Genomic DNA, 25,730 nt, shown 5'->3' with positions numbered 1-25,730 from the left:
AAGCATTTCTTTTAAGAGGTAAAGTGGATTTTGAGCTTGTAAATATAAGTGAAAAAAAATGCATTTTCAAGAGGTTTTTTCCAAAGCAAAACAGCAAACTCAGTGACATTTTGGCCATTAAATTGAGTCAGTGGCCCATGGTGATATCAAGGTTGTGAACAGCAGTTATTCAATCGACTACTATGTGAAATTTAGGAGATATTTAAGTTTGAGAGTAGGAGGATTATTGCATTTGGTCTTTTGATCTGTTTAGGCTCAGGTGTTAGGGAAGTTTTCAGTAGATACAAATTGGAGACCTGACTAATAATAGGAGTTGAGGTCTGAAAATGACAATTCAGGAGCCATAGTGCAGTTGAAGCCACAAGAATGGCATTAGATCAGGGAGGTAGCATTAGATCTAGAAAGGTAGCAGAGTGTGTTTCTATATTCATCTTTGTCAGAGAAGAATAAGAAATCCCCTTTGCCAGATCATCTTCCCAAACATTATAGTATTCATGAGCATTTTTTCTAAATATCTGTTCATATCTTCATCAGTTTAGATGAAGAAGATGAAGAAAAATATTTACAATATTTTTTTGCTTTGCTCATTCTGAATACAAAAAAAAATCAAAGAAGGAACTATATTCAAACATTAGATTTATTGTTGAAATGTTAAACTGATATGTTTTCATTCTTTTGTTACATTTTAGGTAAAAGAGGCATTATAACCTGTTGACCAAATAAATATTATTGTAATAAAATGAATAGTGCATATTTCTGTCCAAGATGAGAGAAAACAATGAATGTTATGTGGAGAATAGGCATTCATAGATACATACAACTACCCTAAAGTCATTATTCAAAAATCTTTGAGTTTGTGATGCAAACAAAAAGCAGAAGATTTTGTTAGTTTTGAAGTAGCTCTAGAGTTTATCTCTATGAATACCATCATTCCTGCCTCTACTACTAAATTTTATTTTATTTTATTTTTTGCCCTCAACATTAGACTGTGGACAAGCATTATCTGGCAACTGTCTCTACTTTGGCGCAATTTTGAAAGGTGGAAGAAAATGTGAAGTAAAGGCTAGTGCTGAGAGTTTGAAATACTCAATTATAATTATGTGGTTCTTGCTAAAATTCTCAATGACAACACCTCTGTTTTACTTAAAACAAAATAGTTTCAAAATAGTGACGTTGAAATAACAAATTGTGCTTATATGAATAAGTTGTGGTATTTTTACAAATATACTTATATAACTTAAGTAGCATTATCAGTTTTTAACTAACAGAATACCAGGAACAATAGATAACACATGATCAGATCACCTGACTGAAAACATGAGATTCATAGCTCCATGCCCACTGTAAACACTCAGAAAATTTTGCTGATATTAGTATTAACTGTTATTTTTCTGCTTTGTTATTTTGTTTTCATATCTAAACAAGCTTATATTTCTTAAAATTCATCTAATTTTGGTTAAGTGCTTTTTTTCAAATTAATCAAGACAATTTTTAGTCACGTCTCAGTATTAAAATTTCTCTTTAACTCTTTATTATAACTTTATTGTAACTCTTTATTGCAGATGAAACAGTCCTTCATATCTCACTCATTCAAGTCAGTGGTCGTTTGTTCAGATGAAGAGACCACACTTCTGACTTGAGACATTAATTTAGACAAGTGATTGTTGATGGAGCTGTGAGGAGTCTTGGAACTCTTTACTAATGAAAACGAAAGTACTAAAGGCTAGTTTTTTCTTTAAGTTAACCTCTGTTGTCCCAAGATTATTCCTATAACGGTGACATTCTTACTTCTAGACTAGAATTCTTTCTTCAGTGGAAATAATTTGGTGGGACTTTGATTTGTGCAACCGGAGCCCATGACGATGTGTTCTGCACGGAAGCTCCATCTGTCATGGGTTCCAGAAGAACAAAACAGACTGAATCAGCTGATATAGAACATGTTTCCTCCCTTGCTAGAGAAAATTTGATGTCCTTTTAGTTTTTCTGATATTCTTCCTAATTACTACAGACTGTAATTTCCAAGTGAGTTTTCTTTTCTTTTTTTATTTAAAGTACCTCAAAATCTAAAATAGCTGTCTTCTCAGTAAGCTTTAGATGTGTTCACCTAAATAGTTCAAATAGACATGGGTGAGTGAAAAAAATTGTTAGAAGCCTGGTACATTTGCCCCACTCAGGCCTGCCCAGGGACCTACTGCAGAAAAGCTGGAGAAATAAGTTGTTTTTCTGTTTGTTGGGCTTATTTTGTTTTTATTTACATACAGTCAGGAAAAGAAGAGGAAGCTTTCAACTTTTTCCTTCCAAGACATGGTAACCCTATTCATTAGTTTCAACATAGCCATCAGTGGGTGAGAGTTGGGAGAAGAGAGTCCCTCAAACTTTCTATTCCCCTGCCTCCAGCATAGGTAGGGTGGAAAAGAAGCTTTGAGCTGGAGATTTTCTTTATTATCTAGGAACTGAGGTGGAAATATGAGGAGAGGTACAAAAATGATTTTCATTCTCCATAGCTTTTCCAAAACAAACTTTATCTAGGCTACCATACAAGAATCATTTTGGGAGAAAATGGAGATGGGAGTTATGGTCCAAATGAAAGATGACATTTAGGGAAATAATCTCTTACCTGTTTATTTCCTCCCTGCCTGTTGGGCATCCTTGTTCCCACTAATCTCTTTCCTCTTTTCCCCTACCACCCCTCACTTACATTTCCCCTCTCCTCCTTTCTCTCCTCTACACTCAACTTCTTCCTTTTCCTTGGCCAATTCAGTCACCAACAATTGTGCCCCGAGTATGAAAAAGGACCATCTTCCTTTCATCATGCCTTCTTTTTTCAACTCAGCTTTCCATATTTCCAACTATCTCTATTTTCTATCCCCAATTTTGTATCACTTTTTCTCATGAACCCATGAGATGGAGCTTCACTTGAGCCCCATCTCTGTATATTCCTGGAAATTCAAAACATGACTTCAGGCCTCATCTCATTTGATCTCTCTCTCCTGCATTGACTGTTGTTTCCTGTCCTGGAAATTTCTTACTTATTACTAGATAGTCAGATAGTGTTATTTTTTCCCCCTTGTGGAATGGAAAGAGGTTCTTCCTTGCAGGTTTAGCAGTGGGAAATTTTTTGGTACTCCAGTTTTTTCTAAAGTTGTGTTTTGCAGGCAGCAAGTGGCTTCTGGAGAATTCATGCAAGTTACTAATTAGAAACAAGTAAATGAGAGGACATATACGTAGGAGGTGATATCAGATATAAATCACATCAGTAGAGAAAGAAATGATATTGTTACCCTAAAACAGTAGCTTGGATAAAAAGATGTTAATTGTTGAAAAAAATCTTGGAAATGATATTAGGATCTTATAGAATCAAACCTCCTAGAATTCTAGACTAAATGTGTGTTGAACAAGTTTAGTAATCTGGAAGACCAAAGAGTTGACTTCTTACCTGTTATTTTCTTTTCTTAACAGTCTTTGAAAGGTTTGTTTTTTTCAGAATTTAAGATTTCCCATTAATCTCAGTGATACTCTCTAATTATCATGGTCATGTTAGAATCCTCATCCTTTTTATTTGGTTTTGTGAATACTGTTCTGGCCTCTTCAGGGGAAGGTCCACAATCCTTACACTCATTGTGAAGAACTGCCAGCAGATTTCCCTTTCTTTATAGTTAAGAATCTATTTTGCCTGTCTTCCATGCCTTTTTAAAAAATAAAAATTACTCTGTTGTAGCTTCTGAGGGTTCCCTGAATGCACACTGGAGGTATAACAGGCTGTGATGATTTGTGATTAGTACATCTGGCTTTTCAAATACCAACATTCACTTTCCCCTTCTGGTGTAGAATTTTCACTGCTCCATCCTCATCCTATGGGTAATAGTCATCATACACACTTGTTCACTGTGGAACTGACATGAATATGCATTTTTATGTAAAATGGGTTTTAAAGATAATTTTTTTAGCTTTTCCTCTTTTAGAATTTGTAAATGGAAATGAGATCACTTTTGAAGTCTTCCTTCAAAAAATGTATTTGTAGAGAGATTTATCAATTGCACTGTCTTACAAATGAATCTTGTATGTTTTTAGCTTTCTTGATTATTTTCTTGTATAAACCCTTTGTCTCTGTACCAGATACATCAACTTGAATTTCACATTCTATAGTGTTCCAGTGTCGCCGTTGGTCTTAAGGTCACATTGCATTTCTAGTTTAGCCAACTCCATATCCTACTATCAATGTTGCCCTGCTATTGTATGTGAAGAACATGGTCTTTTTTTTTTCCTTCAACAAAGAACAACCAGATTATATATCAAATTTTAACAAGAACATGGTCTTATGATACTAGAATGATGTTGAAAGACTACTAAGCTATGTGAGTTTATTCTCAGACTGTCGACAATGTACCTGTATCATGCAGCCAGTGGTACTGAAGCATATCTGAAGATACAGAACTTTCTTTCACTCTTAAAGACATGGAATGGTGGAAAGGATATTAACTTTAATGCTAAGCTGACCTTCATTCAAATCATAGCTTCTTAAGTATCAACATTGACCATTTATGATTTGGAAAATAATTTCACCTCTTAGACTTATAGTTTCTTTTTCTTTCAAATGGGATAATCATGTCTTACAGGGTGGTATGAAGATTAAACAAGACATATTGAGTACATTTTGGCATATGATATGCATTAAATTAAAAGTTCCTACCCTGTTTAGAAAAATCAGAAGAAAAAGGGATTCTGTCTTTACTATTATTTCCTTACATACATTTATTTTAAAATGTTATCTGATAAAATATTAGTGCCTCAGATGTTAAATAGTTTTTTACTGGTTTGAAGCAGTAATTTTACATTGAAGTTATATGCTGAAAAATGCCCTTTTTACTTGTTTAGAATGAGAATAAACATTACTCAAACCACATGAAAATAAATTTAGTGAAGTTATTCAAATTACAAAACTCCTTGCCTATAAATTAATTTTATTTTGTTGAAACATGCTTTAATTTGAAAAAAATGTGTGTTCTAAATTACTGTTTTACCACCTTAAATTAGTTACTCAAGCTTGAAATCAATAACTTTTATATTTTTTCTTATTTTCTCAACAAACATGTTGTGAGTGACTTGTCTGTGAGGCCTTGTTCTCATCTCCTTATATACAGGAAAATAATCAGACAAAGATCCCTGCTCTTGAGAAGCTTCTATTTCAAGCCATAGGAGATAGAACTTATGTAAATAATAGAGCAGCAAAGTAAAGGGTACTTGGAAATGTGTGTGTGTGGTGATAGGAAGTGGAATATATTTTTTAGTCGTATAATTAATGTAGGAATCATAAAAAAATGACATTCAAGCACACATTTGAAACAGGTAAGAGATTTTGTTCTACCAGTTTCTAGGACAGGTATTTCAGACAGAGGGTCAAAAACCCTGAGGCACAAAGGATGGGTGGGGGGAATAATAAGATATGAGCTCCAAGAGTAATGGGAAGCCAGATGACTTATGGCATTTCATTGTGAATAAATTGGGGAACCATTACAGAATCTTGGGCAGAAGTGTCAGATCTAACTTACATTTCAGAAAAGTCAGTCTGGGCACTGTGTTGAGAATGAAGTTTCAACACAATTGGGTAAATGCTAGTCAACCAGTAAAATGTTTATCATGAGAATTCAAGTAAAAGATTTTACTGGTTAGGCCAGGATGGTAATAATAGAGAAGATGAGATTCTGCACATATTTGGAAAATATAGACAATTTGGTAAATTAGATGCAGAATGTAAGAGATAAATAGGAGTCAAGTTTAAAGTTTAGGACTAAACAGTTCAAGAAATACGTTTGTAATCAAACAAGATAGAGATGGCTGCTGGAGGATCAGTGTTGGAGGAATAAGATGAAGAGTTGCATTTGCAGATGTTGATTTTGAGAGATTTATTAGATCCAGGTGAAAATATTGAGGAAGCAGGTGGATATGTGACCCTGGAGTTTAAGGAGACAAGATAAGTTTCCAGGCAGGAAATTTGCATATGTTTTGGATTCTTTGTGCTTAGTGTTGAAGAATGACTTGAAGTACTGAATTAAATTTAGAAGAGTGACAAAGTTACAAAGTCTCTGAAGTCTCTTGTTGTTTTCTCCTGTTTCTATGTCATTTTAATTAGTGACCAGCAAATCAGAAAATTCTATATTTGAAAATATGATTCATTTTCTCAATATTATGTTATTTTAACTGGCAGTTTTCATAGGACACATGTAGGCTAGCACTGTAATACTTGGGAAGTGGGCACAAATGTATTTATTTGCCAGCACTGCTTGACTCTGTTGATGATAGAAAAATTAAAAGAACAAAACAAACAAACAACAACAAAAAAAACAACAACAAGCATAAGATTGAAAATAGAAATGTAAACAGCCAAAGTCTACTCTTTGGCAGCTTAGTTCACAGTAAGTAGTTTCTTGACATTAGTTGTGGGATATTTAACAATTTAAAGTTCAAATAGTGTTTTTTGCTTTTTTGTTTTTTTGTGGAAGCAGAGTAGGGGGTAGTGATTACAGTCACCAAAATGGAAAGTCGAATGAGAGAAAGTAATTATGTAAATTGTGTTTCTTGAAGGCTTTTAGAATTTTTAATTCATATACTCTAAGTATCTGGAAGCACATTTAGTTCCTGTTTGGAGAGATGAAAGCCTTGCCATAGCCTCATCTGCAGGCCTGTGGCAATGTGAGTTTCTCCCGTGTGTATGTGTACTGAAGAGTAGAAAGGGCTGAGTGGGCAGTTGGCAGCCAAGCATCGCATTGATTGCAGTCATTCATAAAACCCAGCAGGGCTGAGGGCGGAGTCAGGAGGAGCATTCCCCTGAGGTGGTTGCAGAATGTCTTATTTGCATAAATCTTCAGTGAGGCTTGAATGATGAGGAGATGCTCACATATTAAGAGACATTAAGAGTCCATGTCTGATAAATCCCGGTATAATTAATGACATCTCAAAGAATAAGGGGTCAGACCCTTTGAACTCTTAGTCCCTCCATCCTTGGTAATTCCAGGAAGTCAGCAGTGTTGCTGCATTTGTGGTCTCCTAATGTCTGGCTGAAGGAATGAATCATGTGTAGCAACAAACTCTTAATAGCTGCAACATTCTGACATATCATTGTCTTGTTTCTTGAAGTATGAGGGGGTCTATATTTAATATACTTTGTCTAATGCATGGGAGATAATGGGAATTGCTGGAGCTAAACTATTTCCATATATTAGAACTGTCAAAACTATGAAGATTTCATGCCTCCAAACTGACACAATTCAATTATAATTTTAAAGAAATGTAAATCCACCCAGGCTAACAAAAATCTTATATTTTATAGTTTTGTTGTGTCTTGTTTGGGGCGTAGTATAGTTTTTTTCTTTCTTGTACCAAGGAGAAATTTCAGCTCAAAGGAATTCAGGTTTGAAAATATAAGAATATATATTATCATAGTTTAACCACTTCCCCACAATTTTGTTGAAAAATTAGAAATTTGAAACAAAGAGTTACCCTCCTCAAGACTCAGATTTAATAATTACTACATCACCCTAGGGTATGTGTTCTATGATCAGCAAATATGCTAATATAGAAAATGTGATCATCTCCTATTTTTTAAAAAGTACATTTAATTAACTCCAAATATGTTGTTTTTGAAGAGTAACATATATTTTTATTATTCAATAAAACCTTAAAGTTCAGCAATTCAAATCAAGTTTTTGTCAGAAAGATTCTATAGTGTTTACTGACAGAAATATGATGGCTATTGTCATTTTAAATCCCAAATCACTGGGTACTTAGATTAGATTTTTTTTAATGGCCTTTTAGTTAGCAGGGAGGAAAAGGTTGGCTTTAAAACCTACCCCTACTGTTGGGTAAATCTTTGCCTTATTTAGGAAGTAGTTACTTCCAAGCATATTTAAGAAAAATTCTTAGTGGTAGATTTTCTTAGAGCTTTGTGTAGATATCTGGAACATGATGGAAGGAAAAAAAAGGAACCAAAAATTTTTTTTTATATAACTCAAAATTTTTTCTGAGTTGGTGATACTTAAGATTTTTACAAACCAGTTCGTGTAGGTTAACCAGCCTGCATATTCTATTTTTAGTTGCATAAGAATTGTTAAAAGATTTTCCAGTACTTCAAAATTTAACTTACTGGACATTGTACCTTGTGTAAGTTAGATTAAAATTTCAGGGCTTTTTTTTCCCTAACAACGGCCTCTCTAAATGTTCTTTTCATGCTGATGTGTGATTGACCTTCTCCCCTGAAGCTGGAATAGTCACATAAATAAGGCTTTGTGGTTCTCAGGGATTTCACTCCTCTCTCTTGACCAATCCATTGAGAGTTTAGCATTTGCTCTTGAGAAATGCCACAATTCTTTACTGTTATCTCAGGAGGAAGTGTGCAGAGGTTTGAAATGGCACCATTTTCTTTTCTTGTCATGTTATATATTGATTTCTAAGTCTCACTTGACCTTGTTTGGAATGAGCAATGTGTGTGTGCACGTTTCTGTGCGTTGTGTCCACGTTTCCCTGTATCATTTCTTTCAGAAGTGGAGAACTTTGCATGCAGCTTTTAGTACTGGGAAACAGTTTATCCACTCCTGCCTCACCAGTGATACACTTCTGGAATAACATGACTGGTCCTTAATATGAGCACTGCAGTCAAATCGCCCCCGTGAAAGTTAAATCAGACGCATGCTTGGGGGTTCTGAATCCTAAGGGACATTTCCATTTAGCAAAATCTAAGATGTAGGGTTTCAGTTTTATTACCAAGACTTCCTTCCTCAAGGCTGTGTTTATTTTAAATCATATGAGGAGAAACAATATTGGCTGGGATGTAGCTCACTGGTAGAATGATTGCCTAGCATGCCAGAGGCCCTAGGTTCAAACCCCAGCACTGGGAGGGAAAAAAAGAAAGGATTAGGAGAAGGTTATCTGAGTCATCCTAGTATAGTATAGCCTCAGATTGAAATGTTTTCTGATTTTGGCCAATTAATCTCTTCCATGCTCCGTAAATTCACATATGTGAGTAAAAAGACTTGGGATGTAGTTCGTTGGTAAGCACTTGTCTGATATTCATGAGGCCCTGGGTTCAATTCCTAGCATTGCAACGAAACAAAACATGAGAATAAAAATATCAACTCCTTCTCCACTTTGGGACTCTCTTATATTGTTTACCCTCTGCATTAACTTATTTTATCATGAGGAACTTAATGCACAAAGACCTTTTATTGTCATAATGTGGAGATACTCTCTCTTACTGCACACAAATGCAGGTGCACTTTTTGTATGAACATGTCTTGCCATCTCCTACTTGTAATTAGTGTGAAGGGAATTTTGATTGTGGAGAATATCTTAAAGCCTTTCAGGTCTCTTTTTATATAAACAGAAAGACCTATGTGGAGACTAATGGAATGAAACAAGAGTCCATATTTTTTTTTTAGTAAAACTGCCAAAGCCATTGAAAATCCTGCTCGATTTTTAACATATCAACACAACAGCTGTTCCTATTTTTAAGCTTTCAGATGTCTTCATATGGTGAAGCCAAAGCTTTCAATAGCTTTTCTGCTATGGGGAAAGCTGCTGACAATCATTTTATTGATGCTAAAATGAAAACCAAGTACAGAGGCCAGCACAGATTTTATTTGAGTATAACTGAACTCTTAGAAGCATTAGTCAAAGATTTTTAATTCTAGAGGCCTTTCCAGTACCCCATGGTTAATATTGAAGGGGCTTGCAAAGACTTTTCTGTAGATTGTGTTTTCAGTACCCTGTTTAATTTCCAGATGTGTTCTACCCTTTTTATAATTAATAGTGCGTTATGCTGTCTATCATGCGCCCCAGGTGTGTTGTCAGGGATATGGCGAAGCCTGCTGCCTGCAAAACACCAAGAAATGCTGAAAACCAGCCCCAACAACCTCCACCGTAAGTAGAGCATTGGTTTTATTGACTGAAAATGTCGTCTCTTACACAGATCACTGGTTACAGATTTATTAATTCACATTGTATGTGGGAGTAGATATTCTGGCTTCTCTGGTATAATAAAAAGGCTACTATTGAATTAGATGAAATTATCTGGAAACATGAGCTTTGGATTAAGTATCTTTAATAACTGACATTTCTAATAACATTGCAGGGATGAAACTAGTTAGAGGAAAGGAAATGTGTTTTAGGGCTATAGAATAGCAGCAATTCTGTTTTTTGTTTTGTTTTGTTTTGTTTTGTTTTGGTTTGGTTTGGCTTTTTTGCCAAAGTTTAGATAGGGTGCTGAATGGGAGCCAGAGTGTGTAGGTAAGGAAAATTCATAACTAGCTCATTATCCAACCTTCACGCTATATTATTTAAAGGTAATGGGACATTCTGAAGGAGTGGATTGTCCATCTAGTTGCATTTTTATTAATGCATTCTTAGCTGTAGGTATGAATGATTGACTATTAATTAACCAACAAAAGGGAAAATTAGAAATAGGAAATAAAATATGTGAACTCTGAATTTCAAATGTGAATTTTGATGAGATAAATGTAAATAATTTTAAAATTCTTTATACTAGTGTGATCTATTTAATCCTTTGAATAGTGTTGTGCTCCCAGTTTTAAAAAGTTAAAATTTCCTTCAGGTGTCTCTGAAGCAGCAGTAAGGTTAGTGTAATCATTGTAGTCAAGTAATTATTCCTGGGGAGAGCCTTCTTCCAAGCTTTGTGTCTTCACTTTGAAAAAATGTGTCTTCAGATTAACTTTCTATAGATTCCTTTAGTTTATATCATAATTCCCTAAAGGAAAAACCAAAATGAAGTGAGAAAGTAGCAATAAGGCTATGAAGAAAGTTAAATTGTAACTATTTTGCCTTAACATTTTATAAGTGAAAGAGAAAATTAATTTAATTTTATATGGAAGATATTTCTATCCAGAGGATTGCATATATCATGCTTCTCTGCACGGTTTTACAGTTATTTACATTGTATCTCATCAAGAACCACATTCAGAACTCTATTTATTTGATTTCTTCTCTACTCCCTGCTTTCCTGGGTGTTTAGTCATAGAAATGCTTATGTTTTGTTTACTACAAACAATACTAATTAATTTTAGAATATTTATGATTTAGGATATAAAATTGTGTTTTTTATTTTATACTATTCCAATATATTGGTGCATATTATCTTTACAGAATGGTGGATTTCGTTGTGTCATATTCACATATACATAAAACATTATTTGATGAATTTCACTCCCTATTACCTCTCCTACGCTTTTCCTCAATCCCCCAGATTCCATTCCTCTTCCTTAGTCGTTTCCCTTCCTTAATGGTTTCCTTTCTTGGCATCCCCTGTTTTACATGTTATCTTCCATCAAGCTTCTACATGTGAAAGGAAACATACAGTACTTTTATCTCTTGAGTCTGACTTATTTTGCTCAAAATCGTGGTCCCCAATTTCATCTATTTTCCTGTAAATGATACAATTTCATTTTTCATTATGGCTGATTAAAACCTATACACACACACACACACATCTATACATATACATACATATTGTGTGTGTGTGTATATATACACACACATAAATTCACACACACACACCACATCTTCTTTATCCATTCATCTATTAATGGGCACCTTGGCTGAATCCATAATTTGGCTATTATGAATTATACTGCATGTATCTATAAAGTATGCTGACTTATATTCTTTTGGATAAATACCAAGGAGTGGTATAACTGGATCACGTGATGGTTCTATTTTTAGCTTTTTGAGGCACCTTCATACTGATTTCAATAGTGACTTTACCCATTTACATTTCCACTAACAGTGTATTAGAGTTCCTTTTTCCATACATCTTATCAAAATTTACTGCTATTTGAAGTCTTGATGATTGCCATTCTAACTGCAGTGAAAAGAAATCTCAGGAAGTTTTTTTTTTTTTTAATTCTTTTTAGATATACATTACAGTACAGTGTATTTTGACATACATAACTTATTCTAATTAGGATTCCGTTACTTGAGGTTATAGATGATGTAGAATTTCACTGGTCATGTATTTATGTATGAACATGGGAAAGTTATGTCTGATTCATTCTACTCTTACTTATTCCCATCCCTACTCACTTCATTCTCCTTTGTCTAATCCACTGAACTTCTGTTTTCCACCCCTCTCCTTGATTTAGCATCTACATATCAGAGAGAAAATTTGACCATTTTTGGCAGGGAGATTGGCTTATTTCACTTAGCATGATAGTCTCCAGATCTATCCATTTACTGGCAAAATCATAAATCTTTCTTTTTTATGGCTGTAATTCAGGTAGTATTGATTTACATTTTCCTGATGGCTAATAATGTTGAACATTTTTCATATATTTGTTGGCCGTTGGTACTTCTATTTTTAAGATATGTCTGTTCAGTTCATTTCTGCATTTACTGATTTTTTTGTTTGTTTTGTGTGTTTCTTTTTAGTATTGCATCTTTCTGAGTTCTTGTTGAGTCTTTATGAGTTCTTTATGTATTCTGGATAGTAGACCTCAGGCAGAGGAACAGCTGGCCAAGATTTTCTCTCATTCTGTATCTTGTCCATTCACTCTGATTGTTTCTTTTGCTGTGCAGAAACTTTTTAATTTGATGCAATTTCACTTATTGATTCTTGCTTGTTTACTGAGCTGTAGGGATTCTATCCTCCTGGAGGTCTTTGTGCCTATATGCTGAAGTGTTTTTCTTATTTTTTAAACAGTTGCATAGTTTCTGGTCTTATATTTAGGTTTTTGATCCATTCTGAGTCACTATAATACTAAGACCAGCTAAGGACACTATGAAGGATGGGAAACTACAGACCAATTTAGTTGATGACTCTAAATGCAAAAATACTCAATAAAGTGTTAACAAATCAAATTCAAGAGCACATTATGAAAAGCATACACCATGATCAAATTGGTTTCATCATAGGGATACAAGAATGGTTCAATATCTGCAAATCAATAAATGTAATATAGCACATAAATAGAACCAAGGACAAAACCACATGATTATCTCAATAGATGCAGTAAAAATCCTTCAACAAAATCCAACACTGCTTCATGATGAAAACCCTAAAGAAACTAAGGACAGACATAACTTATCTAAACATCATAAAGGCTATGTATAACAAAATTAGCATCTTGCTGAATGGGAAAGAACTGAAAGCAATTTCTCTTAACATCAAGAACAAGTCAAAGATGTTCACTCTTACCACTCCAATTTGTTATATTGAAATTTTATGTAATTGAAATTCAATGTCATTGAAATTTTAGCCAGAACAATTATGCAAGAGAAAGAAACAAAAGGGGTATAAAAAGGAAAAGAAGAAGCTAAAGTATTCCTATTTGCAGATGGTATGATCCTATACTTAGAAGATCTTTAAAGTCCCACTGGAAGACTTCTAGTGCTAATAGAAAAATTCAATAAAGTAGCTAATCAAAAAATTTAGTTGTAGCACAAAATCAACATATAAAACTCAATAGCTTATCTATATATCAATAATGAAAATGCTAAGAAAGAATTCAGGAAAATAATTCTGTTCACAACAGCTTAAAAAAACCCCTAGGAATAAACCTAATAAAGGAGGCAAAAGACCTCTACAATGAAAATCATAGAACACTGAAGAAAGAGATTAAAGATGCTACAAGATTAAAAGACCTTCCATGTTTATGGATAGGCAGAATTTATGTTGTTAAAATAACTCTATTACTAAAAGAGATCCAGAGATTCAATGCAATCCCCATTAAAATACCAGTGATAATCTTCATAGAAATAGTAGGGGAAAACAATCCTAAAATTCATATGGCAGAACAAAAGATCCAGAAGAGTCAGACCCATTCAAGGAAGCATAATGATACCCAGTTTCAAATTATTCTGTAGATCCCTATAACAAAAACAACGTGATAACTGGCATAAAAACAGACATGTAGACCAATGGATCAGTATAGAAGAAACAGAGAAAATCCCACACAGCTACAGTTATCTGACAAAAGTAACTGAAAGTAACATCAAAAAAATCCATTGGAGAAAAGGTAGCCACATTAACAAATGGTGCTGGGTAAACTGGATATTTGTATGTAAAAGAATGAAATGAGATACCTGTCTCTCATCCTATACAAAATGATATGATATTTTAAAATAAATTTCCAGAGGATAAATAGATATTATAGATTTTTTATCTCAATAATATATTTGCATATCATCTTCTTCATTGAATCAGCATTTTCCAAGGAATAAGAATAATTTTGATTTAACCATAGTAAAATTATTTATAATTACTTCAATAAAATTAAAAACTTGGAAGAAGTACTGTTAATGTTGTTGCCATATTTCTTTTTCTGTATTTTCATTTATTTAATATTTTGAGGCAAATTTTGGCAGTGTTGCCCAGGCTGATCCCAAACTCTTGAGCTTAAGCAGTTTCCCACCTCAGCTTCCTGGGTAGTTGGACTATAGGCATACACCACTGCACCCAGCTTCTTTTTCTATAAATTTTCTTACTGTAAAATCATTTTCCTGTGATGGAACTTATCTTGATAATTCACAGAAAACTTATGGTTCTCCCTTCTCATATTATGTTCTAGGAATTAGGAAACTTTACTTCTAGTAGGATTCAAGTAATTTCTGGGAAAGTTCTTTGAAGAGGTAACATTGATTTTAAAATCTGTTCTGTTGTATATATTGAGGTTCCATTTTAATTGGTCCCACTTATTCTAAAGTGCACTTAAAATTGGACTTTATTATATATGAAGTGACCATTTTGACTTTTATCAGTAAGGCTCCAGATCTATTTGCTTTCTTCCTTTCTCTTTCAATTTCCACATATTTATAGTTGTGGAACTCTTGTCACAACTTAATTGAACCTAGTAAAACTGTGGCAAACAAGAACAAGCAACTAGGGGCTCTTTTAATTATTCCTTCCTTCCTTCCTTCCTTCCTTCCTTCCTTCTTTCCTTCCTTCCTTCCTTCCTTCCTTTCTTTCTCATTCTACTACTTTGATGAAAATAGTGAACTTTTTGGTAGATGGCTTGAATAATTTAAAGTCTGCATTTATTCCTTATTTCTATTAATTCTCTATGGAGACTGGTGTGGTTGATTTCTCCTATGTCTACATAAATGCATTTCTAGGTTGATATTGAAAGAGAAAAAATAAACTGGGAGGGGATTTTTGAGGAATTTGTACAATGTGCATATTTGTGTATATATCTACAGTATCAGTGACTTTATTTTCAGAAGAAGGAGGAATGGAGAATGAATGACATAGACAAAATTAAGGACAAACAAGTCAGTTAGTAGACAATAGTAATAGTCCAGGGAGAGGTGCAGAGATCTCAACTTAGAGAAGTAATAGAGCTATGGGAAGAAGACATTTCTAAAGCCAACTGAAAAGGAAATGGCAGCGCTTGAAGGTCAGTTGAATCCAATTTGTAAGGGAAAATATCACATTAATGGCTTGGATGATGAAGAGATGCAAACCAAGAAGTAAAAGTTGAATTAAGAATGGGAATGAAATTTAGGTCTGTAGGCAGTGGTAAGTTCAGATTTTGATAAAGGGATTTTGTGGTACCTGTCAGATATCCAAGGGTATAGATTCATAAACTGTTGTGTCTATGAACTTGAAGCCCTCAGTCAACTGAAGTAGATGACATTATAAAAAGATATGTAGGAAAAATAGCAGAGCAGTCCTTACATAAAACCAATACTTAAGGAACTAGAAAAGGGATCCCCCAGCATAGCTGAGAAATAATGGTCAAAAAAGCAGGAAGATTAGAGACCAAGGTAGTACAGGATTTAGAGAGATGCCCATCAGTGACAAATACAGCTGAAAAGTCAAGAAATAAATGATGGGATAAAAAACGACTTTTAGTTTGGGTCATGTAGACTCATTGGTAGCATTTGTCATAGCAGTTTTAACATATAACTGGGTGGGAAGGCTGCACTTCAGGCTGCTTGAGGAGAAAATGATAAGACAGGAAAAGGTGATGGTGTATGTGTGTGACTTTTCTAAAAAGCTTTCCTAGGTAAAGAGAAAGACAGAATATTTGGTAGATAGAGGAAACAGGGTGACTGGGCTTACATTACTTGGTATATTCTATTATGCAAATCTAGTTTGATGGATATGCATATCAATATACTTTAATATTTTTGATAACCATATATTCAAATATTCCACTTATGTTGTTATTAATATGTCACTTGGTCATAGTTTAAGCATGTTGCATGAGTTGTCATCACTTGATCAAAGAAAGAAACATCAAAATATTAGTGAAGTTTTTCAATTAGTTGAATCTGAGGCTTGCTAAGCCTAAGTGTAAGATCCATCAATAAATGGGATGGAATTCTTGTCTAAAGGGTTTTCTCTCAAGTTAAGTGAGGGGAAAATTGTTATACAACGAAATAAATTGCAATACTGCATAATAAGTATTACATTAGGAGTATGTTTAAAAGAGAAAATGATTTATTCTATTTGGGGTTCGTTTGATAAAGGGAAGAATTTAGAGTCTACAACTCTGTTACTATGAATTTTGAAGGATGAATAATTGGGTAATTGGGTAAGTTTGTGATATAGCTTTCCAGAAGAAAAGAAAAGTTATTGTGAGGCGCAAAATATTATGTTGCGCTGGCGTTATTTAAAGCATCATTGCTGGAGCCTCTGAGTATGCGTTCTGTTTTTCCCTACTTTAGTCTTGAGGTCACTCTGGGTGGTGGCTGGGAACTCTAGGTCTGTCCTTACAAGGCTGTCTGGGAGATGGTCTTGGTAACATGCCTTTGTGGGATACTTGGTAGATGGCCTAATACTTAGGCATCTGATACTTGATCTGTTGTTCCTCTCACAAGAAACTGGTTTTACTGGTAGGCTCTTGTCTTATTTTCATTCAGTTTATTCCTACTAGGATAGCCATGATGGAAGAAGAGTTGGGTTTCAGTGTACTGATCTGGTGAGACACAGAGGAAGCAATACCAAAAGAATGAAAAACATGAAATAACAGAAGCAATGTATTTATTACTAACAAATCTCAAAGAAGAGAGGGAACATGCTTCACAGGGCCAATGGCAAGCCAAGGGCTATCTGGGACATGCATGCTCACTGAGTGTGTATGAGCAAGGTGGTGAGACTTGTGGGCCAAGTGAAGACTTTTTCAGGTTTTCTCAAGCAGGTTTTTCTTGGGAAGTGCTAACTGATGTGTTTAGAGGAAACAGACGTAAGCTCCAGGGCATTATGCTGTGACTGAGAAGTGATCATTATGGTATATCTGGGTGTCATTGGGGTGAGCCAAGGAGGCTATATCTAGCTTTTCTACATAACTCTTTTACCATTCATGATTTTTGGGTGATTGACAACACTTCAATGTCTCTGCATTATGACCAGACTCATCACATAAAAATTACCAGCGTCACCTCAAAGTCTGGTTTCTGTTTAAAGAGCCAACCAGAAAGAATCTAAAAGAACTTACAGCTACAAGTTCTTTAATAGTCTTGATATTCTCTGGTTATCTTTGAAAAAAATGGATACCTGGTTTTGACAGTGTGTTTATTTATATTTATTTATATATTTTTGTATTGTTAGTTATCTGTTTGTAGGTTCTATAATTTTTATCAGTTTCATTCATTTATCAAAAAATGTATTATGTTCCAGGTAAATTCAACTTCTTCTCAAGTTTTTGCCCTGCCATTCTTTGTCCTCTTTGCTTCCTCTCTTCTAGAAGTCATCTTGGTACATAACGATAGTTCGTGTCCTTGACTTGATCATCTTGAGCTCCAGCTATATTGAGGGTTTTGACATGGACATGTGTGTCAGACACACTCTCTCCTTTTCTTCACAGCTTTAGATGAGTCAGGCTTGAATTGACGAGGAGGCTGCCATCCACATTTTTCTTTTAATAGGCATGCTTTTTCAGATCTCAAGGGCATGGCTTTTTTCAGCAATAACAACTTTTGTGCAGACTTAATCAAAACACAGAGACTTCTGAGGACCAACATGTATGGGTTGAGAATGAATTTATTCATGTAGATTTGGTAGCATACATTTAACCTAATTTTAAAATAGTTAACCTTGAGCTCTAAAAATATAACTCTGGGAAGTATTCCCATAGCAGTATAGGAAATATATATCTTTACAATTGAAAATATGGTTTCTCACTTTAAATCATATATCTAACATCACAGCTATATCTTATGCCAGATAATAGACCAAACAAAAGTGTATCCTTGATATTATAACAGTTGGAAGAAGCTCTTGTCCTTATGTGACTATGGCTTTAAATTTTGCATACCGATCATGGTCTTCAGGGTGTGTGGCCTAATGCTCCCAACTCAGGGATGACTTAGAAGACTGGCTAACTTGCTGGCAGGTTGTCACTACCTCAGACACATCCCATTAGGAATATAATGATTCCTCACAATAGTTTGGGAAAGACCCTATAAATATTGAAATCTAACCCCTTTACCCTGCTTTAGAAACTTTTGTCCCTGTATTCCTCCTGAGCCATGTGGTCTCCTGGCTCAGGAGTTATTGAGATTTTCTACTGAAATTATTGAGATTTTCTACTCTATCTTTTCCAAATTCTCTGGATTCTTTTTTTTTTTTTTTTTTTAAATCTCAGCACAGATGTGGTCTACCCCTTCAGGGAAGCCTGTTAAAGCAATTTTGGATGGGGAACAGGCATTGAAGAAAGAGAAGTGAATTTCTTCAACTGGTGAGAGTGTGCAGTAGGGGAAGCAGTTTATTGCCTTCTTTGTAGTGAGTTAGCCCGTGTATTCTTAACCTTTCTGCACTGTGTGCAAAGTACAGTGTCAGGCAGTGGATATTAGCATGATAGGGCAGTGTCACTGTCCTTTAGGGCTTAAGAGTATGGAGGAGAAGAATCAAAATCTCAAACAAGCAGAGTTAATAAAATTTTTCATTTTAGCAAGGGTCTAAACTGAGTGCAGTGATAGAAAGCTATGTGGGGAAGCTACTTAGAGAGTTTGTTCATGGAAGATTCTAAGAGGTTGTGACATTTAAGGAGAAACTTGGAAGATAGAAATCAACCTTGCGAAGAGTGAGAGCAAGGGAATTGCAGGCAGAGAAGACAGTATGTGCGATCATTCTTATATGGTCCTATGTGTGCCATGTCTGTCTGGGGAAGTCAAAGAATAGCAGAGGAAGTAAATGAGGAAAAAGAGGGCAATGAATAATATAAGTAAGAATACCATCTTAGAGGGCTGGGTTGTGGCTCAGTGGCAGAGCGCTTGCCTCCCACATGTGAGGCACTGGGTTCGATCCTCAGCACCACATAAAAATGAATTTAAAAAATAAAGATATTGTGTCCATGTGCAGCTAGAAAAAAATTTAAAAAAAGAATTCCATCTTACAGGTCTTGTTGGCCTTAAATTTTTATATGAGGCTTGTATCAAGAGGCCTTCAGAGCACTTTAAAGAAGGCGGGACCATGATCCTATGTAGTGTAGCAAATAGTTTCCCAGGGTATATGAGAACTTTAGGAGTCAGTTGTGGCAGCTGAGACAAAATGCACTGGTTGTTTGTATCCTGTTGGTCACAACAAAAATGGATCCAATGGAATTTAGTCAAGTCATTTTGGAAGCAACGAGAAAGAAAAGGAATTTCTTCTATGAACTGAGGGGGAGGAAGTTTCAAGTCATGTGTGTGATCTCTAATATGCTTAATATTCATTGACTCATAATGTAAACATATATATTTTCTCATAAAGTTTTAAGCTTGCACAGAAAGTTATCTTAAAAGGCATTTGTAATTAAAGATTTTAGAAATTTCAATTGTGTTAGTTTAGCTATTTTTAAATGACTTCAAATTTTGTATAAAGGTATGAAGGTAAAAAATTATGAAAAGGAAAATGGAATAAGAATTGAAACATCAGATTTTTTTTTTCACTTTAAATGTTTGATTTTTGTAGTATTTTTCACAATGGTATTCTACTGGGACATAAGATTTAATAATTTTGTAAGTATATAACTACTTTAGAGGAAATAAACATTTAAAAATATATGCCAGATAAAAATATTACTGTTTTACATGGATATTTTATTGACTGAATAACATCTAAACAAGAAGAAAGGGGTCATATTTTTCATATGCAAGGAATATTTTAGTTATATATTTTATCATAAATGAAGGTATTTTTTAGAGACAAGTTTTCTCTGTACTAATTTTAGCCACATGATTATATAAAACTTGTGATGAATTTTATAGATAGGTTTAGTTAAAATTTTTCATATACAATGAGATATGTAGTGTCATAGTCCATAGTTCTAATACCACCTGTAGTAGGGATCAAGATTAATTTTTGGTTAACACTAGAAAAATAAAAGCCCAACCAAAAAATATGTTTTTGCCTTTTAGAAAAAGTCAGTACAACCAGTAACTTGAAAATAGAGAATACTAGGAACATTGACATTTCTAATTCATGGCTATAATTAGGAAGTGAGAGAATTAAAAAAAAAAAAACTGTGTGGTTTTTATAGTCTTCCTTCTCTTTATATGATTTGCTGGCTAATGCAAATCATTCTATGCCAATTCACAAAATCTTCCAAAGCCCCTGTTTCTGCTCTAGTTCAACGAAAATATTGTGTTTATCTCTTTCTAAATGCCTATAGGGAAAGATGTTGTCTTCAGTTGCTTCAGTATTAAAAGTTTAGTTCTGTAAGAGTAGAAATGCATTAGTTTTATATCAGTTATATTTTGTAGTATTTGACTAGTCCTTAATTGATTTCACAAATTATCTCTTCTTGACTAAACTAGGTCGTCAAATAATGATGGTCTGAGTGATTTCTGTGTTGTTGGCAACCCTAACATTAGAGGACTCTTTTCCTTGTACATTCTTTTTTTTTTTTTTTTTTTTTTTTTTTTATTCCTGTGAGTATAGCATGTATGAGCCAAATGCATTTTTTACTCTCCTGTGCAAACCATCTACCTTTATTCCTATACTTAATTTTCTTGTTGATTCTATTAGAAATAGGCACCTAAAGTTCATTTTTAAACCATAAACCCAGGGCTAGGCCCAAGTAGTCAGCTTAGTGGTTGTCCATTCCTCCCACTCTCCTGACCAATCATAGGTAAAATATTTGTCCACAGGAAAAGGAATTTTTCTAAAAAGATTTCCTAAAGAAAGAAAGGTTGTATAATCTCAAGGAGACTTTTGACTGAGTTTATGCAGTATAGCTTTCCATCAAGCCCCATGAAGTGGGCAACAACTGAGATTGATGATTTGTGTACTTGGCCTGCACAGAGAAAACAAAGTGTGAGCTGGTCACAGTGGTGTAAACCTGTAATCCCAGTGGCTCCCAGTGGCTCTGGAGGCTGAGGCCCTAAGCAATTTAGCAAGACCCTGTTTCCAAAATAAATAAATAAATAATAAATAAATAAAGGCTGAGGATGTGGCTCAGGAGTTAAGCACCCTCTGGGTTCAATGCCTGGTATAAAACAAACAAGACCCAGAAAACAAAGCATGAGCTATTTTAGTGACTTACCCTGGAGTCACTCAGCAGGAGAGGGGCAAATCCAGATCTAGAATTCAGGCACTTGGATTCATAGTACAGAATGGATTCAAAATATGTAAATGATTTATTTTACATTGTAAGTGCTATTACACTTACAGATGTGTCCCCTGAAGTTCATATGTTAGGAATCTAATCCCCAGATTTTTGTTAATGCTATATTTAGGTGAGGTCTTTTGGATTAAATCAAGTCATGAGGGGCACTAATGATGGGCATTATTAGTTTTATAAGAAGAGGAAGAGAGACTTGAACTAGTGCATTTCCTATCTCACCATGTTATGCCTCCATGATTTTATGATGCAGAAAGAAGGCCCTCGCCAGGGCCTCAGCACAGCTCATGGACTTCTCAGACTCCAGAGCCAGGAGCCAAATAAACTTCTATTCTTTATAAATTATTTGATCTCAGGTGTTTTGCTATAAAATAAAAAAATGGACTACAACAATAATGGAAGAGAAGAATCTGGCAATTTTTTAAATGGAATGATGGAGAAACCCTGGCTGTAAGGGTTAGAAGCATGTGTTTTCAGTCCTTACTCTGATACTCACTTGCTTGGCTCAGTTCTTCCTAAATCTTAGTGTTTTTCATCTGGATAGGAAGAAGAAAGTTATAACTAGTTATTTCCTTGGTGGATTTTAATTTTTTTTTTCAATTGTCTTTATTTTATTTATTTATTTTATGTGGTGCTGAGGATCATCGAACCCAGTGCCTCACATGTGCCCTACCAGTGAGTCACAACCCCAGCCCTCCTTGGAGGTTTTTAAAGTCAAAATGAGATAATGTACATGAGAAAGTTGTGCACTATATAAAGTACTATATAAATATTATTTACATACTGTTCCAAAGTATCAGTGAAAAATCTTTACATTATTCACTACAATATTTGTGTAGCTCTTAAGGACACTCATACTGGTACAGTTTGAAAATAACCACATTTAGCCAGTCCAGTAGAAATATAGGCTGCATCTTTTTATCCCTCTGTGTGTCTTTTTTAAAGGAGTAACATAAAAAGGCATAGGGCACTTTAAAAAAAAAATTCTACATTACACATCAAACTACCCTCTTGTGTATAAAATGCTCCCCACTGTGCACAAATATGGAGACCAGGAAATATGTATTTGGAAAATTTCCCCAAGTAATCCTGACATACTCTCTTGATTTAGAATTACTGATATTTTGCACTGATATGTTTGGCAAAAATGAAGATTAGCTAGGATGTAATGATTCTGTAAGTCAAAATTAATGTGAATATCTCTGAACTGCACTTATCTTTTGAAGCTCCATGTACTGAGAATGCAAAGAGAAATAAATATTGGCAATATTATTATTAGAAAGTTGCTGTGCCTCAGGGTCCAGCCTAGTTATTCTGTGAATCACTGCTATTTCCTCTGCTCTTCCATGGAGTCATTTGTCCAGAATGAGAACGGTCTGCCTGTGCCAAGAAAATAGATGGTTGTTGTGCAAAAACAGGAAGCTCATAGTCAAAGGAGAATCTGTACCCACTGGCTACTTCTGTACTGGTATTAGAAGTAAAGTACTAAATAAAGGAAAAAAAAAAAAAAACATGCCCAGGACCTTGGGCACAGTATGCAGAATAGTGTTTATTTAGTGAAAAATGACAATGGTAGATAAATGAATGTACTCATCTATTATGCACATAACAAATATTAAACACGGTGAATGTGTCTGGGCTATCTTTAGTGACTTTACATAGCATTACTATGTAATGTGTAATTGAGGGTATTGGATAGACAACTGCAGGGAATGGCATGCTAACACAGACCTTTTAAGGCTTATTTAACTTCTGGTAATACTGATTTTTTATCATTTTCAAATGACCCCACATATGTACAATTTACTTTGACATGTGCTCACTTTAACTCATTCATTCATTATCAGAGACATAAACAATTAAGCAGATGAAACTTAGTCAAGCTTAGAGACAAGTAAACAGATCATTATAACACAGCATGATAAAAAGGCTATGCAAGAGCTTACAGATTGTCTTGAAATCACAGATAAATGGCATCTACCTAAAAAATTGAGGTCAGGAAAACCTGTTAGTTTCTGTAATACTTAATATTTTATCATATTTCTTTTAGCACTTTATATTTACTGTCTGATATTTTCTCTAATTACTTAATATACATGTTTTGCACACAACCTATGTTCCAAGAAATGTATTGAATAGGGCAAGGAAAGGAAACCCTATAAGATAACATAAGATACAGAATCTGCTTTCAAGTTGTTTTTAATATAATTGCAAAAGACGAGAGATGGCTAGATGGATAGATCAATGGATAAATCTGTGGCTAGGTAGGTGTAAAAGATACCTCAAAATATAAGTAAATAATGTCAAGTGAATTACTTTAAAAAATTAAAACAGAGTATCCTCAAGGGGGAATGTGTGTGTGTGTGTGTGTGTGTGTGTGTGTGTGTGTGTGTGTGTTTTAGCTTTCCTTGAAGATTATAATTAGGTAAAAAGAGATCAGGACATCTCAGCCCAAGAAAATTATTTGGGCCAAAGTTCAGAAGTAAGAATGAGGCAGTCCAGCAAAGGGAGCATGGATGTATAGTTTGCCTTGGGAAATCTATTTGGCAAATCAGTTGGGAAACAAAAATCTTCAAAAGGAGGTTGGGGTCAGTTTATGAATGTCCTTGAAATACAGCCTCAAGAAACTTGTTTTACTCTGAAGGAAGACATGAAAGTGTCTGAATGGAGATCTGCCCACTTGAGTACTTTTCAGGATAATGAATTTTCCAGAAGTATACATTATGTATCAGAATAGGGCATTCCTGGAGAGGAGGTCAATGAGTACATAATTAAAATAGCCAGACATGATTAATAACAGTAAAGATGAGGTAGCAGTGACAAAAAAAAAAAATGAAAGAGAGACATCTGGAAGGAGAAACTAGCAGGCCTTGGTGACATGAGAATGTAGCTATGAGGAGAGTAAGGAAAAAGAAAGACTCACTTTGAGTCTGGAAATTATCTTAGGAAACTTATTGAAACATAAGGAAAAAGAAGAGTCATGTAGTTCTAGACAATTATGTTTCCAAAAATACAATTCCTTAAAGAGCTCCATAAGGAAGAAGACTGGCACAATGGAGAGACCATTTCATGGGAACATCAATAAAGAAAAGAACATACATCTACTGTTTTAAAACAGCTTGCTGACCTAAGTTATGTATAAGATCAAAGCAGAAGAATGTTTGGCTTTAGTTCTTAGATGATTCTCTGTTAATTCATTTAACAATAAGTTGGTATATGTTTCAAGCACTCCATGTACATTTGACCCTTACAATCTTTATGAAATATCATTACTATCTTCATGAGAAAACTGAGGCACAGAAAAATGTCTCATATGTGCTTATGACCACTGATAGTGAAGCCAGAGCTCATGCCCAGACTTCCACAGAGGTAGCCACTATGGATAATTCATTTGAACTCTCCAAGTAGGATCCATTGACAGCCTTCTGCTTGCTCAGTCCAATGCTAGAATCTAGAGGGTTAGATCAAGAATGCCATAGATTTCTTGATTCAAATAAGTACCATTCTAGTATGGTGGGCATAATATATAATCAATGAGTAAGGTCATGTACTGTAGTACTTACCCAAGATGGAATGAGTTCATGAAAAATATGAAATTGATAAAGATCTAGAAGGTACAAAATTACAATTGGTAACATTTTGTATCTTGTTTCTTTATTTATAAAAACCAGTAGGTTTTATTTGTTTTGCTTGCAGAAAAGAGGGTTAATCTTTAATCCTGCAATATCTGCACTAGTCACTTGGTAATAAATAATGTCCCATTATGGGACATGTTTTCTTTGATTCCTTTAGGTGATTTTCAGGAAAAAATAATTCATTTTCTCATTTCTTGAGACTTGTACCCTCACTTGTGGTTTTCACTTCTTGAAGGAAGAGGATGTATTATACAAATCTATAACACATTGTAAGATTATGCTATGCCTTGGAAAATGTTAATAAACTGCATTTTTAAATTTGAACTCTGATTTGACTAATTAGAGTGCCAGCTGACAATGATTCCAAGGTGGATTCCATTTTTTCCTTTATTTATAATGGCAAACTGAGCTGATAAACATCAAGGATTAGAGTGGAGGAGGATCAGGGAGGAGAATGAAAGCCGCCTTCATTTTGTCCGTTTGATTTTTCTAACTTTGCCTTCCCATGCAATGGTGGTGAGCTATGCCCACCATCTGTTATCCACTG

At 34.6% G+C, this 25,730-nt stretch overlaps 1 protein-coding gene across 2 annotated transcripts in view; it reads left to right on the top strand.

Annotated features, from left to right (window-relative positions):
• The window catches only part of Rims1 (regulating synaptic membrane exocytosis 1), a 446,077-nt gene that overhangs the window by 61,995 nt on the left and 358,352 nt on the right, over positions 1-25,730 (top strand). For both annotated transcript variants that reach the window (XM_076860004.2, XM_076860047.1), the window contains exon 2: positions 9,832-9,912. In XM_076860004.2, coding sequence (XP_076716119.2) covers positions 9,832-9,912 — 81 coding nt within the window. The remainder of the gene's footprint in view (positions 1-9,831; positions 9,913-25,730) is intronic.

Source organism: Callospermophilus lateralis, chromosome 6 (genome assembly GCF_048772815.1).
Source record: "Callospermophilus lateralis isolate mCalLat2 chromosome 6, mCalLat2.hap1, whole genome shotgun sequence".
NCBI lineage: Eukaryota > Metazoa > Chordata > Mammalia > Rodentia > Sciuridae > Callospermophilus > Callospermophilus lateralis.
The sequence above is the reverse complement of the archived record's forward strand: the minus strand, read 5'-3'. Positions and strand labels throughout refer to the sequence as shown.